The 22,506-nt window shown below is 42.3% G+C and overlaps 1 protein-coding gene across 1 annotated transcript in view; it reads left to right on the top strand.

Moving 5' to 3' along the window:
* The window catches only part of LOC128697399 (cyclic GMP-AMP synthase-like receptor), an 81,118-nt gene that overhangs the window by 12,897 nt on the left and 45,715 nt on the right, over window positions 1-22,506 (top strand). Inside the window, exon 2 of the mRNA XM_070094219.1 lies at window positions 20,315-20,383. Coding sequence (XP_069950320.1) covers window positions 20,315-20,383 — 69 coding nt within the window. The remainder of the gene's footprint in view (window positions 1-20,314; window positions 20,384-22,506) is intronic.

Here is a 22,506-nt window from a genome sequence, read left to right as displayed (position 1 = left end):
GTAGTGTGTACCACAGTGGTACCCTAGTATACATAGTGTTGTAGTTTGTACCACAGTGGTACCCTAGTATACATAGTGTTGTAGTGTGTACCATAGTGGTACCCTAGTATACATAGTGTTGTAGTGTGTACCACAGTGGTACCCTAGTATACATAGTGTTGTAGTGTGTACCACAGTGGTACCCTAGTATACATAGTGTTGTAGTGTGTACCACAGTGGTACCCTAGTATACATAGTGTTGTAGTGTGTACCACAGTGGTACCCTAGTATACATAGTGTTGTAGTGTGTACCACAGTGGTGCCCTAGTATACATAGTGTTGTAGTGTGTACCACAGTGGTACCCTAGTATATGGATAATAAATGATAAGGTGAAATTTAAAGTAGAAGTGTTAAGCCAAGAGGCAGGTTCATGTTGTAAACAGTCGCCAGCAGTCGTCAGAACACTCCCAGGCAGGTCTGCTAGTGTACCTGAATAATAGGTGGCCCGGTGGCCTGGTGGCTAAAGCTCCCGCTTCACTCACGGAGGGCCCGGGTTCGATTCCCGGTGGGTGGAAACATTTCGACACGTTTCTTTACACCTGTTATCCTGTTCACCTAGCAGCAAATAGGTACCTGGGTGTTAGTCGACTGGTGTGGGTCGCATCCTGGGGGACAAGATTAAGGACCACAATGGAAATAAGTTAGACAGTCCTCCATGACGCACTGACTTTCTTGGGTTATCCTGGGTGGCTAACCCTCCGGGGTTAAAAATCCGAACGAAATCTTATCTTATCTTAATTAGTGATACCAGGGAGTAAAACATTACTGTTGAAATATGAAGAGGTGCAAAATCTCGAGGAAATATGGAAAGTGTACAGTTTTGTAGATCATTATTATTATAATCAAGGGGGAAGCGCTAAACCCGGAGGATTATACAGCGCCTTGGGGGGGGGATGTGGAAGGCATTCAGGCTTAATTCGGGGAACTGGAGCACAGATCCAATTCCCTAAATCAAGAGCCCCTCACCAACATCAAGGAACCTTCCTTGAGGGGACAGTTTTGTAGAAATATGATAAACAGTGTATAGTTGTTAGTACGTATACAGTGGAAATTCAAATACCGGCGAATCTTTAATAATAATAATAAGTGGAAATTCATATAACCTGTAGTTAGCAGCGGTCGCAATATACACAACAAAAAGCAAATATTACTCCAGTAAAAGATAAGATAAGATTTCGTTCGGATTTTTAACCCCGGAGGGTTAGCCACCCAGGATAACCCAAGAAAGTCAGTGCGTCATGGAGGACTGTCTAACTTATTTCCATTGGGGTCCTTAATCTTGTCCCCCAGGATGCGACCCACACCAGTCGACTAACACCCAGGTACCTATTTGCTGCTAGGTGAACAGGACAATAGGTGTAAGGAAACGTGTCGAATGTTTCCACCCGCCGGGAATCGAACCCGGGCCCTCCGTGTGTGAAGCGGGAGCTTTAGCCACGAGGCCACCGGGCGACTTTCCTCTAGTAATCTTCACCAGCTAACTATAGTGATAACATGGCTTTTGTTGTGGTGGAGATGGAAAACTAAATACAGTGACCTATAAATCTTCAGGCTATAAATAAGGGTCGAGATCTCGACCGTTTGTCATTGTAGGAGCTGCCAGTAATCACCGGTTCTCCAACATGCAAGTTATACTTTTGTATCAGTCTAATCACATATTACTCGGTTAAATAGTTTCCAGTAGTTTCTTCGTGTGTTAGCCCAATCTCCGACCAGATATGTTTAATAAGTGATCCACTGATCAGATCCGACTGGTTCCAAACCCTTGACTGGATCCGAACCCTTGACCGGTTTCAAACGGATTCGTTGGACAATAAAACGGACTATAAACAAACGGGATTTTAGGCACCCTTATCAAACACACAAACCATAGCTACTAAAGCAATATCTTAGAGCGTAATCTTGTCCAAATATACAAGTACATATAGAAATAGAAATACAAATAACCAGATCTTCACTTTAAGGAGGTTATTAGTAGAATATTCAAGAGGTTATTAGTAGAATTACAGTAAATCAACCATAGACAATAAACTTGATTGATTGATTGATTAAAATAACATTATGAAATCCTGTGCAGTCTGCAACCGAACAAGCAAACTGGCTTCCACATGGATTATATGCAGCCTTTGTGGAAATTGGTGCCATGCCCCCTGTGCAGATATTCAAGAATTATCTACAAGCAGTATTAAATCAGGGAAGTGTTTTTGGGTATGCCCAAATGAGATCAATCTGTGGACTAAAATCACATTGGTATTAAAAGAGGATAACATCAAAGCAACCTTCTTAGAAAACCTGGAAGCATTCTATAACAGATGGTAAAATAAAAAGTCTGGGCTGGATGGTGCTATCGCCCTTAGTGTGGATGGTGTCCTGGCCGACAGTAACTGTATGACTGGAGGTGCTGGTCAGGTAGTCAGGAACTGTAAGGCTGGAGGTGCTGTCCTGGTAGACAGTAACTGTGAGGCTGGAGGTGCTGTCCTGGTAGACAGTAACTGTGAGGCTGGAGGCGCTGTCCTGGTAGACAGTAACTGAGGCTGGAGGTGCTGTCCTGGTAGACAGTAACTGTGAGGCTGGAGGTGCTGTCCTGGTAGACAGTAACTCTAAGGCTGGAGGCGCTGTCCTGGTAGTCAGTAACTGTGAGGCTGGAGGTGCTGTCCTGGTAGACAGTAACTGCGAGGCTGGAGGTGCTGTCCGGGTAGACAGTAACTGTATCCATGGTGATATGCATATTACTGGCCTCGAGGGAGACAGGAGCTGTAGGGTGGAAACAAGTGTAGTCAAGGACAAGATAAAACCAATATTACAAACTAGTAATACCACAGGAGATCGCAACCAAGGAGATTCCACTAGTAATAGTGAGGATATATTACCAGAAACAACTGGTGAGAGCTCCATTGTTAGTACTAGTGAGGATAGGAATGAGACAAGAAAACATGCACCAACAGGGAATACAGTCACAAAAATCCAAGGCAAACGGAAACCAAGTCTGTGTACATATTACGCACTTGGTATCTGCAGGCATGGAATATCTGGAAAAACAGATGGGACTTGCAACATTGACCACCCTAGAAAATGCCGTGCCCATATGACAACAGGAAAATGCAAACTCCCTTCCTGTAAGCTTTTCCACCCTGAAATGTGTCCCTCTTCAGTACAGGAAAGACAGTGCTATAACTTAAATTGCCAAGCACACCATCTAAAGGGGACAAAAAGATACAAAACATCCAGACCATGGAAAAACCTGGGTAGCCACAGCCACTCAAGAGGGAGAGGTTTTTAGTGCCAGGAAGGAAAAAGAAACTGGCAGGAAATGGCAGAAATCGTACACCAAATCCAGTCATTTCTGGAGTGGAACCACAGTCGATGGCCTCCACTCCAAACCAACAGATACAGATACTAGTGCCAGAAAAAAAAGTTCCCCCAGTACCACCGGTACCACCAGTCCGATGACATTCTTCTTTACAAATATACAGGGTCTAAAGCCAGCAACGAACAACAAAATACCTTTCATCCGTGAGCTGCTTGCAAAGGCAAATGCAATGTTCGGGGCTTTCACAGAGACCCACATAGAGGATCACTTGGACAACGAAATATGGATCCCAGGTTACAGCCTATACAGATGCGACAGAGTGAACAGGCCAAAGAGGGGGGGTTGGCCTGTATATCGCAGAGTCACTTATTTGTACAGAACTGCTTAATGCCTCAAATGATGTAGTGGAAGTTTTGGCAGTAAACATCGAGAATCATAACCTAGTCATTGTGGTAGTCTACAAGCCTCCGGATGCAACATCCCAACAATTCCAGGAACAGCTGTTGAAAATTGACCACTGTCTGGAAAATCTTCCAGCTCCTGCCCCCAACATCTTGCTCCTGGGGGATTTCAACTTGAGGCACCTAAAATGGAGGAATATAGCAAATAATGTTGTTGCAGTGGTAACACCAGGAGGCAGCTCAGACGAGAACTCTCACACACACGAGCTTTTAAATCTCTGCACAAAATTCAACTTAAACCAGCAAATAAATAGAGCCTACTAGACTGGACAATACACTGGACCTCATCTTCACTAACAATGATGATCTGATACGAAATGTTACCATATCAAAAACAATATACTCAGATCACAACATAATCGAGATTCAAACATGTATGCGCGGAGCTCCAGACCGACAAAATGAGATCAGTCACGAGGAAGCCTTCACCAAATTCAACTTCAATAACATGAACATAAAGTGGGACCAAGTAAACCAAGTCCTAAACGATATAAGCTGGGAAGATAGACTAAGCAACACAGACCCCCAACTTTTGCCTAGAACAGATTAACTCTGTGGCACTCGATGTATGCTCAAGGCTTATTCCTTTTCCGTCGCCTTTACAGGCGACGGAAAAGAATAACAGAGCTGCTAAAAGAGGCCAATATATCTGAAATGCGTAGGGAGACACTGGTCAGAGAAATAGCAAACATCGAACTAAAGCTAAAGAAATCTTATAGGAGTCAGGAATAGCAGGAAGAACTAAAAGCCATAAATGAAATCGAAAGAAACCCAAAGTATTTCTTTTCTTATGCCAAATCAAAGTCGAGACAACATCCGGTATTGGGCCCCTACCTAAACAAGATGGGTCCTACACAGATGACAGCAAGGAAATGAGTGAGCTACTCAAATCCCAGTATGACTCAGTTTTTAGCAAGCCGCTAACCAGACTGAGAGTCGAAGATCTAAATTAATTTTTTATGAGAGAGCCACAGAATTTGGTAAACACAAGCCTATCTGATGTTATCCTGACGCCAAATGACTTCGAACAGGCGATAAATGACATGCCCATGCACTCTGCCCCAGGGCCAGACTCATGGAACTCCGTGTTCATCAAGAACTGCAAGAAGCCCCTATCACATGCTTTTACCATCCTATGGAGAGGGAGCCTGGACACGGGGGTCGTCCCACAGTTGCTAAAAACAAAAGACATAGCCCCACTCCACAAAAGGGCAGTGAAGCAATAGCAAAGAACTACAGACCGATAGCACTAACATCCCATATCATAAAAATCTTTGAAAGGGTCCTAAGAAGCAAAATCGCCACCCATCTAGATACCCATCAGTTACACAACCCAGGGAAACATGGGTTTAGAGCAGGTCGCTCCTGTCTGTCTCAACCACTGGATCACTACGACAAGGTCCTAGATGCACTAGAAGAATGCAGATGTAATATATACAGACATTGCAAAAGCCTTCGACAAGTGTGACCATGACGCAATAGCACACAGAATGCGTGCTAAAGGAATAACAGCAAAAGTTGGTAGATGGATCTATAATTCCCTCACAAACAGAACTCAAAGAGTAGTAGTCAACAGAGTCAAGTCTGAGGCGGCTACGTTGAAAAGCTCTGTTCCGCAAGGCACAGTACTCGCTCCCATCTTGTTTCTCATCCTCATATCTGACATAGACAAGGATATCAGAGACAGCACCGTGTCTTCGTTTGCAGACGACACCCTAATCTGCATGACAGTGTCTTCCATTGCAGACACTGCAAGGCTCCAGGCGGACATCAACCAAATCTTTCAATGGGCTGCAGAAAACAATATGAAATTCAACGATGAGAAATTTCAGTTACTCCGATATGGTAAACATGAGGAAATTAAAACTTCATCAGAGTACAAAACAAATTCCAGCCACAAAATAAAGCGAAAAACCAATGTCAAAGACCTGGGAGTGATCATGTCGGAAGATCTCACCTTCAAGGACCATGACAATGTATTAATCGCATCTGCTAGAAAAATGACAGGATGCATAATGAGAACCTTCAAAACTAGGGATGCCAAGCCCATGATGACACTCTTCAGGTCGCTTGTTCTATCTAGGCTGGAATATTGCTACACACTAACAGCACCTTTCAAGGCAGGTGAAATTGCTGACCTAGAAAATGTACTGAGAACCTTCACAGCGAGCTTAACAGAGATAAAACACCTCAATTACTGGGAGCACTTGAAGTTCCTGAACCTGTATTCCCTGGATTGCATGCGGGAGAGATACATGATTATATACACCTGGAAAATCCTAGAGGGACTAGTACCGAACTTGCACACGAAAATCACTCACTACGAAAGCAAAAGACTCAACAGACGATGCAACATTCCCCCAATGAAAAGCAGGGGTGTCACTAGCACGTTAAGAGACAACACAATAAGTGTCAGGGGTCCGAGACTGTTCAACTGTCTGGCTGTCTCAAGTAGGCACTGGACAAGCACCTAAAGTCGGTACCTTATCAGCCGGGCTGTGGCTCGTACGTTGGATTGCGTGCAGCCAGTAGTAACAGCCTGGTTGATCAGGCTCTAATCCACCATGAGGCCTGGTCACAGACCGGGCCGCGGGGGCGTTGTCCCCCGAAAGTCTCTCCAGGTAAACTCCAGGTAAACTGCACACACAGTTAATTACTTTTTGAATTATACTGTTTATCTGTACAGATTCTTTACCTTTAACCCCAACTTTGCTAGGGTGAGATTTCCATATGCAGAGTGGTCATCATCCTAGGTCATCATCCTAGGTCATCATCCTAGGTCATCATCCTAGGTCATCATCTCTAGGTCATCATCTCTAGGTCATTATCTCTAGGTCATTATCTCTAGGTCATCATCTCTAGGTCATTATCCTAGGTCATCATCTCTAGGTCATCATCTCTAGGTCATCATCTCTAGGTCATCATCTCTAGGTCATCATCTCTAGGTCATCATCTCTAGGTCATTATCTCTAGGTCATTATCTCTAGGTCATCATCTCTAGGTCATTATCCTAGGTCATCATCCTAGGTCATCATCTCTAGGTCATCATCTCTAGGTCATCATCTCTAGGTCATCATCTCTAGGTCATCATCTCTAGGTCATCATCTCTAGGTCATCATCTCTAGGTCATCATCTCTAGGTCATCATCTCTAGGTCATCATCTCTAGGTCATCATCTCTAGGTCATCATCTCTAGGTCATCATCTCTAGGTCATCATCTCTAGGTCATCATCTCTAGGTCATCATCTCTAGGTCATCATCTCTAGGTCATCATCTCTAGGTCATCATCTCTAGGTCATCATCTCTAGGTCATCATCTCTAGGTCATCATCTCTAGGTCATCATCTCTAGGTCATCATCACTAGGTCATCATCACTAGGTCATCATCTCTAGGTCATCATCTCTAGGTCATCATCTCTAGGTCATCATCTCTAGGTCATCATCTCTAGGTCATCATCTCTAGGTCATCATCTCTAGGTCATCATCTCTAGGTCATCATCTCTAGGTCATCATCTCTAGGTCATCATCTCTAGGTCATCATCTCTAGGTCATCATCTCTAGGTCATCATCTCTAGGTCATCATCTCTAGGTCATCATCTCTAGGTCATCATCTCTAGGTCATCATCTCTAGGTCATCATCTCTAGGTCATCATCTCTAGGTCATCATCTCTAGGTCATCATCTCTAGGTCATCATCCTAGGTCATCATCTCTAGGTCATCATCTCTAGGTCATCATCTCTAGGTCATCATCTCTAGGTCATCATCTCTAGGTCATCATCTCTAGGTCATCATCTCTAGGTCATCATCCTAGGTCATCATCTCTAGGTCATCATCTCTAGGTCATCATCTCTAGGTCATCATCTCTAGGTCATCATCTCTAGGTCATCATCTCTAGGTCATCATCTCTAGGTCATCATCTCTAGGTCATCATCTCTAGGTCATCATCTCTAGGTCATCATCTCTAGGTCATCATCTCTAGGTCATCATCTCTAGGTCATCATCTCTAGGTCATCATCTCTAGGTCATCATCTCTAGGTCATCATCTCTAGGTCATCATCTCTAGGTCATCATCTCTAGGTCATCATCTCTAGGTCATCATCTCTAGGTCATCATCTCTAGGTCATCATCTCTAGGTCATCATCTCTAGGTCATCATCTCTAGGTCATCATCTCTAGGTCATCATCTCTAGGTCATCATCTCTAGGTCATCATCTCTAGGTCATCATCTCTAGGTCATCATCTCTAGGTCATCATCTCTAGGTCATCATCTCTAGGTCATCATCTCTAGGTCATCATCTCTAGGTCATCATCTCTAGGTCATCATCTCTAGGTCATCATCTCTAGGTCATCATCTCTAGGTCATCATCTCTAGGTCATCATCTCTAGGTCATCATCTCTAGGTCATCATCTCTAGGTCATCATCTCTAGGTCATCATCTCTAGGTCATCATCTCTAGGTCATCATCTCTAGGTCATCATCTCTAGGTCATCATCTCTAGGTCATCATCTCTAGGTCATCATCTCTAGGTCATCATCTCTAGGTCATCGTCTCTAGGTCATCGTCTCTAGGTCATCGTCTCTAGGTCATCGTCTCTAGGTCATCATCTCTAGGTCATCATCTCTAGGTCATCATCTCTAGGTCATCATCTCTAGGTCATCATCTCTAGGTCATCATCTCTAGGTCATCATCTCTAGGTCATCATCTCTAGGTCATCATCTCTAGGTCATCATCTCTAGGTCATCATCTCTAGGTCATCATCTCTAGGTCATCATCCTAGGTCATCATCTCTAGGTCATCATCTCTAGGTCATCATCTCTAGGTCATCATCTCTAGGTCATCATCTCTAGGTCATCATCTCTAGGTCATCATCTCTAGGTCATCATCTCTAGGTCATCGTCTCTAGGTCATCGTCTCTAGGTCATCGTCTCTAGGTCATCGTCTCTAGGTCATCATCTCTAGGTCATCATCTCTAGGTCATCATCTCTAGGTCATCATCTCTAGGTCATCATCTCTAGGTCATCATCTCTAGGTCATCATCTCTAGGTCATCATCTCTAGGTCATCATCTCTAGATCATCATCTCTAGGTCATCATCTCTAGGTCATCATCTCTAGATCATCATCTCTAGGTCATCATCTCTAGGTCATCATCTCTAGGTCATCATCTCTAGATCATCATCTCTAGGTCATCATCTCTAGGTCATCATCTCTAGATCATCTCTAGGTCTCTAGGTCATCATCTCTAGGTCATCATCTCTAGGTCATCATCTCTAGATCATCATCTCTAGGTCATCATCTCTAGGTCATCATCTCTAGGTCATCATCTCTAGGTCATCATCTCTAGGTCATCATCTCTAGGTCATCATCTCTAGGTCATCATCACTAGGTCATCATCTCTAGGTCATCATCTCTAGGTCATCATCTCTAGGTCATCATCTCTAGGTCATCATCTCTAGGTCATCATCTCTAGGTCATCATCTCTAGGTCATCATCTCTAGGTCATCATCTCTAGGTCATCATCTCTAGGGGGGTCAAATTCTGATGCATCTGCTAACAGATGCCATGGTTGAGGAAGATCATTATTTGTATTAACTGAAACTTGAGGATTCCTCATTACTTGTAGTGTATGTAGAGAATAGTGACAATTAGATTATTCATCTGTCTGGTTATTAGAGGTAGAAGGTACTGAGACACAAGGACTGTCAGAGTCTGGCTCGTTTGTCTGTATACTAGGAATCTCATCAACTTAAGATACATACTATCTTCATATGGTCTAAGTGCAATTCTTTATAATCTTCAGTACTAATTTCTCTAACCTTATATTTATTTCCGTTGGTATGATCAACTACTCTGTAGGGACCAACGAACTTTTAGTTTAACTTTGGCACTGCAGATGTTTTATTGACACTGGCTAGCATAACTCTCGAGGCTACTTTAATTCTGGTTGGCTTTACTCGAGTGTTAGTAGCTCTTGTAAATTCTGCTGTTGACTTATAATTTGGTTTTGGAGTGGACTATAACAACTCGTTTGTTAAACGCTTATCTACAACATACAATGCATAATGTGGGGTTATTATTATTATTAAAGATTAGCCGGTAATCACTCGGCCCGGGCCTTTTCCAAGTGGTGACCCGGCCTTGGCTCCCTCTTTAGGGAGTGTCTGAGACCTAAGTCTTCCATGGGAGGAGGCACAAGCACTTCCTCATCTTTGGGACCAACTGTCCCCAGGCCTAGCCACAAGCTAGGCCTCTCTGGTCTGCCATCCCCGCCCCAAGGGGGCTAATGGGAATGGCAGTCTTATGAGCTCAGGCACCTACCCTACCCTAGAAGGGTTAGGCATGGTGTCGATCTGTATAATGTGGGGTATCACTGAACATCAGGTATAACTTCGTCCCAGGTTGCACTGTAGGGATTGATAGTGGCTCTCAAAACATCAAGCACTTTCTTACTGGTTCTTTCCGCTAAATCATTACTGGCTGGATGGTGAGCAACAATTGTCAACTTAGAGATCTTGTACAAAGCACACAACGTTTCAAGAATCTCATTACATAATTCACCTCCAGTATCTGTTACTAGGGATTTAGGAATAGTATACCTGCAGATTATACGTTCCTTAAACGCTTTAGCTATTGTCTCAGCAGTCTTATCTGCTACAGGAACTAACTCACAATATCTGGTGAAATGGTCTACAATAACACAGATGCTTGTTGCCTTGGAGGGAACACTGGAAATTGGATAACAAATTTATCTCAACTCTTTTCCAAGGTTCGCTAGTAGTGGGATACACCTGGATAGTATTGGGACAACTAACTTTTCCTTCGTGCTGCATACAAACACTACATTTCTTAACATACACAGAAATATTAGTTGCCATACGAGGCCAAAAGTATTTCAGTCTGGCTTGTTTTACCGAACGGTCCATACCAGGGTGTGCAACACCTGGTACATCGTGAACTAGCTGTAAGGTTACATTCACTAGTGACTGTGGAATTACTAATTGGTATACTATTCTGCTTGCGTGGCCGTTCGTCACGGCCACGCTAGCTGGAGATTCGTCTATAAAAACTTGCATTTGTGGCCACAGTGGCGCCTATGCTAACTTTCCTGTGGTGTAGAAATATACCTAGCTGGATGAATGTTATTGAAGCTAGCTAGCCCAGTGGCTAACGATACGGTCTGAAGTTTTGAGACTCTCTGATCGCGGGTTCTAACCCCACCCGTGGTATGGTTTGTTTCACTGATAGGTGCTTGTGGCTTCACAGAAAGAGTTCGATCGTCCTGCAGGAGGAATCGAGTTACACCAAACCATATTGACTCTATTCTTTGAGCACTCTTTACTTCCTCAGCGGTGAATGGAGGATCTGCTACTACTGTACTAATGTCGAGATAAAGCACCTGCGACTACATTTGATTTGGCAGGCAAGTGTTCGAAGGTTGGCTTCAACTCTTGGATAGTCAAGGACTATCTGACTAATCTTCCAGTTGGTTGTTTAGTCTGGAATAAAGGAATCAGTGGAGCATGATCTGTCAGGACATGAACAGGGTACTGGTATATGATGTCTCGGAAGTGTTTGAAAGACCACATAATTGCTAATGCTTCTTGTTCAGTTACTGTACAATTACGTTCAGCTTTTGTAAGGACACGACTATCAAATGCAATTGCGTTGTACTTGCTATTGGTCTTCTGAGCTAGGACGGCACCTATTCCACCGCAACTAGCATCCATTGTTCGATAGAAAGGCTTTGAAAAAACTGGGAATTTCAAAATAGGAGAAAAGTTAGCTTTTCTTTGAGAGTTAAATATGCTCTTTCTTGACAGAATCAGGGATTATTTATTTAAAAAAAAACAGGCCTGAATAATAGGACATCATCTCAATGATTATTAATTTCCTCTGCCTCCTCTGAAGCTGGAAGTGAGCCAAGTATACACCAAGCTGAGATGATGCTGAAAAACGAAAATGAATACTCTTGGGTCCCTGGTGGTGTGAATGAGTCTGGCACCCATTTCTTTGGAGAAATATGTGGCATTTCCCCCTATGATCCCAGGGTCTCCGACCCCTCTGGGAAAAATTAATACTGATGGCTTATGTCTCAGTACTTGCTGTTCTTGTACTCCTCCCTGTGATCTGCACCATCTCCCTGTTGCTCAAAGCTGTGATGGATGTAGATGTCAGCCAGAGTTGACATGCAGGTGTAGTTCCTTGCTAAAAGAATGTTATTCTTAAAAATGTAGATGGTGTTCCCATCGAGATGGTTTATGACGATTGTGAGTCTTGCTGGATACTAGGGATCCAGGCATCCAGCTGTAGCAAGGATCCTCTTTATGATGTCATTGACTTCATTGTGTCTTGTGTGCCACCCTTTGGTTTTTGGAGCAGTTTAGACCATATAGAACAAATTGGTTGGCTTGCGCATTGCCGCAAATGCACATGTATTCTGTGTGAATTGGGGCAGGGAGGCAGAAAGCCACTGCAACATGGGTCGAGGCGTGTTCCCATTGACGAAATGGGAATTGTTAGGAGAAAGCCTACAAAGTGATGTGAGCTCACAGCCTGGAGATGGGCAGTCTCCCTGTTGGATGTTACGGCCCTGAGCATGTTATGTGCTTTTTCAGTGACGGGAGCTTAACAACTGGACTGTTTGTAGGCCAGTTCTGCGATAGGTTTTAGCGCTAGAACAGCAAGAGTCTTTCACTCGGTAATGACCCTAGTGCAGCTTGGATCTTATATTCCTGCTAAGTCACGAATGTTGTCTGGAAGAATTTTCTTTATTAACTCATCTGAAGCTATAAAGAAGGAAAAGAAAGCTGGTAGGACAATCTGGGAGGATTTCTGTATTCCCAGCCCCCAAGCTTGACTGGAAGTGAGGCTTGCAACGACTGTCCATCTTCAGGGGAAAGATTCAGCATACACACTCTCTAGCATGGTCTTTATGAGGGGAGTCATATTCCTTGAATTTTGGACTGTTGAAGGCTGCGGAGCATCTCAAGACATAGGTACGTTTTGGGAGGGACAGGCATTTGGTGAGTAGGTAGAAGGCTTCATGTGTATCAGCGTCTTTCATTCTGCCCTCCATCGTCTTGAGGTCTGAGACTTTTTTTCAATAGCATTTGATCAGAGAGGAGTGCCAAGGAGAATGCTGTTGGCTGCATCGATGGCTCCTGCTCCTGGCAAAACAGCACTAATATTCACAATGATTTGTCGATTAGTAGAAAGTATTTCACATGTTGGGGAGTTTAAAGATAGGCCCAGGCTCTCTCCAATGTCTTTAATTTTTCAGATGTCCTCTAGGAGAGATTCTGTAGTGCCAGACAGGGTACCATCATCCAAGAATCAGATGTAGAGCTCACTGTGACTTCCTTGATGAAAAGTTAGAAAAGGGGAGAGGATCAAGTTTATGTTCCCCAAACAGTAGATTAGAATTACCAAAATAAAATGATATATATATATATATATATATATATATATATATATATATATATATATATATATATATATATATATATATATATATATATATATATAAATATATATATGCAGTAAGATCACAGTAAACAGGTGATTTCAGAATATGCAAAACAACCACTGTGAAAGACTTGAGAAATTCCAAGCGCTTTCGTGACTACTCAAATTATGGGAACTATGAAAGTAAAGCATCCAAGGAAGGTATATAAGGGGTCTGGCCAACACCTCACTATCAGATCCCACAACAGTTAAACACCTGACGCGCGCCGGCCCAACTGGACAGGTCCTTCGCACAACCCACCAACAAACTATTCTACCCAAGAAAATTTTAAAAGTTATTATTTGTCCAGTGTATTATTAAATTCTTCCCAAATTCTATTAATTATAAATGGATCTAATTTGTATAAACCAAAGGAAATATTCATATTATTGTCAAAACTGCATTTTATGAAACAAGATTCAATTATATTCCTGTCGACCATGGACTTGCTTGATACTACTTTCTCAACTTTTTGAAAATCAATTGGATGGTTAAAATCTCTTACATGAATAAGTAGAGCATTGGAATCTTGTCCAATTCTAATGCTATGTTTATGTTGTTTTAATCTTAGTTCGAGATTTTCACCAGTTTGACCGTAATAAACTTTATCGCAAATTTTACAAGGAATCTTAGACACATCAATCAGCATTTTGGGAGGAATTCTTTATCAAAAGTTTTTTTTACTGTATCAAGATTTTTGAATACAACTTTAATATTAAAAGTCTTAAGAAGAGAAGGCATATCAACGAAGTTTTCATGATAAGGGAGAACCAATATATATATATATATATATATATATATATATATATATATATATATATATATATATATATATATATATATATATATATATATAAATTTGGTCAGTTAGCAACAACTTATTTAAAATTAAGTTTATTCTAAAATTTTCTCTTATACGTTCAAAGATACATTTTTTCAGGTACGTTAATGTAAAAATTAATTTGTACCAAAAGAACCTTAGAAAGCTTACCTAACCTTATCATAACAATACCAATTTAATTTAGCCTAATCCAGCTAAATACATTTTAGATAAGTTAACAATAATTTAATAATAAACGAACACAATTAAATATATTATTTTCATTAGGTTCGAAATGATTTTTGCATACACAAATTTTTGCTTGCCCTATTCGGCAAGTTAGTTTAGTTTAATATGTTTATTATGCACCCCATACCCATCCTGTGGGCGGTAGTCAAAAGATTACAGAGGTACATAATGGGTCCAGGGACTGGGCCTCAAAGTTTTGATAGCTGAGCAAGTTACAGAGGTAATGAATTCACAATTTACAAAGGTAATGAACTCACAATTTACAAAGGTAATGAACTCCAGGTAGGTCTAGTCACAATCATGACAAGTTACAAAGGTATTTACAGATTACAGAGGTACACAATGGGTCCAGGGACCGGGCTCCAAAGTTTTGATGGCTGAACTAGGTACACCCCTCAAGGAAGGTTCCTTTATGTTGGTGAGGGGCTCTTGATTTAGGGAATTGGATCTGTGCTCCTGTTCCCCGAATTAAGCCTGAATGCCTTCCACATATCCTCCCCCCAGGCGCTGTATAATCCTCCGGGTTTAGCGCTTCCCCCTTGATTATAATAATAATAATGAACTAGGTACAAGGTAATGAACTCACAAGTTACAAAGGTAATGAATACTGTAAGAATGGTTACTTACGTGTATACATGGCTGCAATCATGAACAAATTTTAGAGTAATGAGCAATTCACACTTCCACACCCGGTCACAACTGTAGTGAGTTATTGGTGCAAATGTTGATTGCTGAGTCTCTCTCACACACACACACACATATAAATTCATACACACACACACATAATCACACACACACACACACACACACACACACACACACACACACACACACACACACACACACACACACACACACACACACACATACACAAACTAATACACACACACGCACACACACTCATACACACACACACACACACTCATACACACACACACACTCATACTCACACACACACACACACACACACTCACACACTCACACACATACACACAAACACACACACACACACACACACACACACACACACACACACACACACACATACACATGCACATATGTGGTAATGCTTTATTTACAGCTAGCAAAGTCAGGGTATTTCTCCAGAATGGTCTGTAATATACCACTGTGGATAAAATACTTAGCCATTTCTTGAACACTTCTGAGTGAGTTGTTTCTAAATTCATTAATTTTATCGCACTCCAGTACATAATGACGCAGGGTGTGACAATAATCCATCTGGCAAAGTTTACATTTCGTTTGGTCTACATCTGGTGGTGGTGATTTAACCTGCCAAAGATACTTGTAACCCAGCCGGAGCCGGGCGGTAGTGACATCCAAGAGTCTGCTTATTTTGTTGGATGCACCATAGACATGTGGCTCCTCCTGCATGATAGAATGATGATAGATGGACTCACTGGTGTCAATCTCCCTGAGCCTTAAGTCCATAAAATTCAGCTGAAGTTCTTTTCGTATTATTGTTCTCAAACTACTACCTGACAAGCCAAGATTGTAATCTACTCCCTCTTTGAAAACATACAGCTTAGCCAATTTATCAGTTCTATCATGCATCTGAAGACCAATGTGAGATGGAATCCACAGCATGTGCACTCTGACTCCACTGTCCACAATCCTACCATACCTGTGTCTGGCTTCTGACACAAGCATGCCACAATTTATGCTTAATGAGTTGAGAGCATTTATGGATGACAGAGAATCAGTTACAATTAAACTGTCAATCTTTGATACATAGATGCATTTCAGTGCAAGGAGTATGGCAAACAGTTCTGTCTGAAGGGTAGAGGCCCAATTATTGATGCGTGCTCCAATTTCTTTAAGAGAGCCATCACTCTGTACGACAACAGCAGCACTACCAGCTGCACCAGTGGATTGGTGAACAGAACCATCAACGTAAATAATTTGCGAGAGTGTGTGCTGTGTGACTAAGTTATCAATACAGCTTAAGGCCTCATGTTTGGCTTCAAGGCGAAGTTTTGGTTGTGATTTAAGAAGTAGTTTGGGGGGAAATGGAGGAATGGTAGTTTGGAATGGGTAATATTCCATGGAGCGGAGAAGTGCCGCTGTTGCCTTACTTGACATAGATCATGTATCTGATTCATGCGGAGGTCGGTTCCAGTCTTTTCGATCCATCTGGAGGAGTGTTCACCAGTGCTGAGGAAAGTTTGGAGGGCTTCTGTGCAGGGGTTTGAATGAGCTTGCCTGAGCATATTAACCCCAATTAGGATATTTCTTTCAGTAACACGATCTCTGATGCTTGGAATATCAAGTTCTTTTTGCATATTTAAAATTTTGGCAGTACGAGGGCATCCTAGGATGATCCTCATTGCTTCGTTCTGCAGTTTTTCCAGCCCTCCAAGCTTCCAGTCAGACACAAGAGCAAGTAGTGGCGCAGCATAATCAACCAATGATCTAATATAAGCAAGATACATCATTTTCACAATTTTAACATTAGCACCATACCTGGGGTGAAGCCCTGCCACAACTCTAAGTGCTCTTAGTCGTTCTTTGTATTGGCGACAAAGTCTTGTTACAACAGGTCCAGGTAGTGGAACCTCAAAGCCTAGATACCTGTATCTGCTTACATATTCTAGAAGAGACCCATCATGCAATTGGATCTGACGAACTGTGCCTCTCTGTCGAGGAGGACGCCTATTGAGTATCTTTGTTTTATCAGTAGAGATTATCAACCCCAGGTCCTGACACGAGGCTAGTACATGATTAAGAATGTTTTGGGTGTTGGAGAATCCGGTGGTGTGAATCATTATATCATCAGCAAAACTAATCACATAATTATGGGGCTGACTAGGCATAGCATTAAGTAATGCATTAATTAGAATATTGAACAGTGTGGGACTGAGCACACCTCCCTGTGGGGTTCCTAATTCAAAGTCTTTAGTTACACTTCTATGTCCCTGGAACAACACAGACGATTTTCTGTTGGACAGGTAGCCTATAATCCAGCGGAGAAGCCATCCTCCAACATCCATTCTGGCAAGTTCACTAATTATTATATGTCGGTTGGCTACATCGAAAGCGGATTTAAGGTCAAGGAAGGTAGTGTAGGAGCTGTCAGTGTGCAGGGTGAGAAAGGTGGCTATGCAATGATGCACGCTCCTTCCATGCATGAAACCATGTAACCGGGGAGACAAAAATTGTTTGATTCTGTACATGAGACGATTAAGAATCATTCTCTCAAATGTTTTACACAAGCAGCTAGTAAGAGATATTGGGCGAAGTGCATTTTGTTGATTGGGCTTAGGAATTGGAATGATGAGGCTGTTGGTCCAAGATTGAGGGAGCTCCCCAGTTACATAGCTCATGTTATATAATTCAAGTAATGGATTACCTGGTACTCGACACAGCAATCTGAGTATGTTGTAAGTAATACCATCCTCACCAGGCGACGTGGAGTTGCCCTTAGTTAGCGCTGCATCAAGTTCATAATTAGTGAAAGGAATGTTGCAATCATCTGCCTTGCTGAGCATAAAGCAAACAAGTCTCTCCCTTGCATCATATTGGTCATTTAATTTTGCCTGTGTGGTACTGGGAAGATTGTCATAGCTAGATATAGCAGCCCAAGCACTGACTAACTCATTCGCCTTATGCAAGGAATGAGGGTGCGCGATCTGCCCAGTTCGGTTACCCTTAATTCTATTTATCTCCCTCCATGCCCGGCTAAGTGGGGGTTGAGGGGTCCCGCGCGCGGAGCAAAAAAAATCGAAAATATATGAAAACTGAGTTATTGTTACCAAAAAATAGCTGAACTTTCTGGCTACACGCTGGTATAATTATTATCCTTGTACGATGTTTCTAAAAGGAATTACAGCCATTTATAACAGGCATGGTGACAGCGCTGACGCAACATGTTGCGTAAGAAGCGCTGACTCAACTTTGTTGACGTTTTTGTTACGTTTTTCCCCGTGTTATTTTTATCGTTTTCGTACATCTTTATGTTTAATATAATACAAATTCACCATCTGAGATCATGCCAGAGTGGGCGGAGATAATGTGATCAAGGAACCAATCGGGAACACCTGGGAGTAGTGCACAAAATGGCCGACACCTCCAGCCAACAAAATATTCCATACCCACGCTAATATCAATTATAAGGCTTATTTATCTATCACAATTGATCTACTATGATATAATGCAATATAATAATAGCATATAAACATAAAAATTACACCTCAAAAAAAAATATATAGCATAATATGACGCCCCAAGGAATAAATTTCTATCGATATTTCCCCTGAAGGTGAAGAGAGGGTCCGCCCTCTCTCATCAGTGATGAGAGAAAACGTATTTACAATGGTTAACTGTAATAAACACTCGTAGGTCGCGGAAAAAGTGTAAAATAAAGCGAATTTTTCGGGGAAAAAAATTATTTCCCGGGCAGCGGGGGTGCCGCGGGCTTGGGCCTATATCTCGAAAGTAACTTATTTACCTATTTAGGGGGAATGCATCCTTATTTATGAATGAATTGACTTGATTTTCACAACAAACATAGAAGAATGATTGCTTTACAAGTTTTATGGTACCTTTCTGAACTATCCCAAATATTTTCAGATTTGTGTGGGGAACAAGACCGACATCTTCCAAAATGTCAAAAAAGTTATGAAACTTTATTTTTTTTTTAGCATGAAGATAAGAGTTATTATATAATTTTAATCTGCAAAATGATGGAATTAGAAGTGTTCTATCAGCAGAGTCAAAACCACTTTTCCAAGTACCACTAAGTACAGGTCCCCTGCCAAATGTAATTTTTCGTAAATTTTGCATATTTCATTTCCTTTTTGGCCGATATTTTTGAAACTTCAGCAGAGCATACTCGATATAAGCTTCTAATAGTACACCAAAAATGAATGTAATCGGTTCATAAATAAAGACGTCGAATATTTTTGTAGCGACCCCTCGGTTTGCCGCAGCTCTGTCATACGCTCTCTGGCAGCAGCAAGGCCAGTTTGGAAGAGGCTCAGCATTCCAGGGGTACGATGTTTTCTATAGGCTAGGCCTAGTCTGCGAGCAGTACGTTTCAGTGAACGAAGTTTAGAATCATTGTAATAAGTATGGTTTTTGAAGGAGGTATGATTATTATGGAAGTTTGTTGGGTTTAGAGTACCAAGAGGTTGCAGTGGCGGCTCTAAGTAGTTCTGAATACTGCTCACAAGGTCATCGTTGAAGGTCTCTACAGAGGAACACTCATAGGAATTATACCAGTCAGTCACATGTTCGGCAAGAAGAGCATTTCTGTTTAAGCCCAAATCGCAATTTTTACCTATTCGGCACCACACCCACATATATATATATATATATATATATATATATATATATATATATATATATATATATATATATATATACAAGGAATTCGTAAGAGCAGGCGAAATATGCACAAACACTGATCTCTGGCCGAAGGAGACTCGAACCTACGAACCTTGGAACAAGGTACGCAGGGCTATACCATTCTCACCACACTGTATATATGTATATTTCGCCTGCTCTTGCGAATTCCTTGCATTGTTAAAATCTCTAGTAAGGCTGATGCATGCAGGGGATGAGATGAAAAGCTGTAAGCCTTCTCCCTGAAAGCTGGCTGCCTTGGATCAACATCTAGCATTGTGCTAGGCGCCAAGGTATTGTCCAGTGTGGTGAGAATGTTATAGCACTGCGTACCTTGTTCAAAGGTTCGTAGGTTCGAGTCTCCTTCGGCCACAGATCAGTGTTTGTGTATATTTCGCCTGCTCTTGCGAATTCCTTGTATATATATCTATATATATATATATATATATATATATATATATATATATATATATATATATATATATATATATATATGCTTGATTATTTATTCAATGTAAAAGTATTTAACTTCATAGGTAAGACGAGACATAATTATGTTTTGGTACTTTTCAGGACAAAATAGTGGGACAGATTCTGGCTAAACTGGACACTAAGAAACCTCAGATTAAACAAAATGCAAAGGTAAGTTATAAGTTATGTCTGACAGTAGTACCATTAAAGGACCCTAGTGGAAATAAGTCACTTTGTCTGACTTTTTGGGTTATCCTTGGTACTCTACACTTATGCTACTATCAATAACAACACTGCGACTAACCGAGGAGTCAAACCCATGTCGTTTTGGCCCGCCTCATTTTGAGTGAAAGTGACATGGGTTCGAATCCTTGGCTAGTCGCAGTGCTGTTATTGATTAAATATCACACGTTTATGGTTACAGTAATATGATGATCTGTGTGACTGCGCTTTTGTATACATGAATAAACTTACTTAAATTACCACCACTACTACCTCCATAAACACCTCCATAAACACCTCCATAAACACCTCCATAAACACCTCCATAAACACCTCCATAAACACCTCCATAAACACCTCCATAAACACCTCCATAAACACCTCCATAAACACCTCCATAAACACCTCCATAAACCACCAACACCACCATCACTAACACCGCCACTACCATCATCACCATTACAGCCATTAACACCACCATCACCACTACCACCACTTCTACCACTACTACCACCACTACCACCACTACTACTACTACTACCACTACCACCATTACTATCACCACTACCACAACTACTACCACCACGATCACCACTACTACCACCACTACCACCACTTCTACCACTACTACCACCACTTTTACCACCACTACTACCACCACTACTAACACCAATACCGCCACTACTACCACCACCACTACCACCACCACTACCACCACCACTACCACAACTACTACCACCACTACCACCACCGCCACCACTACTACCACCACTTCTACCACCGCTACTACCACCACTACCACCACTTCTACCACTACTACCACCAGTTCTACCACCACTACTACCACCACTACTAACACCAATACCGCCACTACTACCACCTCCACTACCACCACTAACACCACTACCACCACCACTAACACCACTACCACCACCACTACCACCACCACTACCACCACCACTACCACCACCACTACCACAACTACTACCACCACCGCCGCCACTACTACCACCACTTCTACCACCACTACTACCACCACTACTACCACCAATACCACCACTACTACCACATTTCTACCACTACTACCACTACCACCACAACTACCACCACTAACACCACTACCACCACCACTACTACCACTACCACCACTACCACCACTACCACAACTACTACCACCACTACTACCACCGCCACCACTACTACCACCACTTCTATCACCACTACTGCCACCACTACTACCACCAATACCACCACTACTACCACCAATACCACCACTACTACCACCACTACCACCACTAACACCACTACCACCACCACTACCACCACCACTACCACAACTACTACCACCACTACCACCACCGCCACCACTACTACCACCACTACCAAAACTACCACCACTACTACCACCAGTACTACCTCCACTACCGACACTACCACCACCACTACTACCACCACTACCACCACTACTACCACCACTACTACCACCACTACTACCACCACTACCACCACCACTACCACAACTACTACAACCACTACCACCACCGCCACCACTACTACCACCACTACCAAAGCTACCACCACTACTACCTCCACTACCGACACTACCACCACCACTACTACCACCACTACTACCACCACTACTACCTCCACTACCGACACCACTACCACCATTACTACCACCATTACTACCACCACTACTACCACTACCACCGTCACTACTACCACCACTACCACCACTACTACCATCACCACCACCACTACTACCACCACTACTACTACCACCATTACTACCACCATTACTACCACCACTACTACCATACTACCAGCACTACCACCACCACTACTACCACCACTACCACCACTACCACCACTACTACCACCACTACTACCACTACTACCACCACCACTACTACTACCATTACTACCACCACTATTACCATACTACCAGCATTACCACCACCACTACTGCCACCACTACCACCACCACTACCACCACCACTACCACCACTACCATCACTACTACCAGCACTACCACCACTACTACCACTACTACCACCACTACTACCACCATT

Source organism: Cherax quadricarinatus, chromosome 44, assembly GCF_038502225.1.
Source record: "Cherax quadricarinatus isolate ZL_2023a chromosome 44, ASM3850222v1, whole genome shotgun sequence".
Taxonomy (NCBI): domain Eukaryota; kingdom Metazoa; phylum Arthropoda; class Malacostraca; order Decapoda; family Parastacidae; genus Cherax; species Cherax quadricarinatus.
The sequence above is the reverse complement of the archived record's forward strand: the minus strand, read 5'-3'. Positions and strand labels throughout refer to the sequence as shown.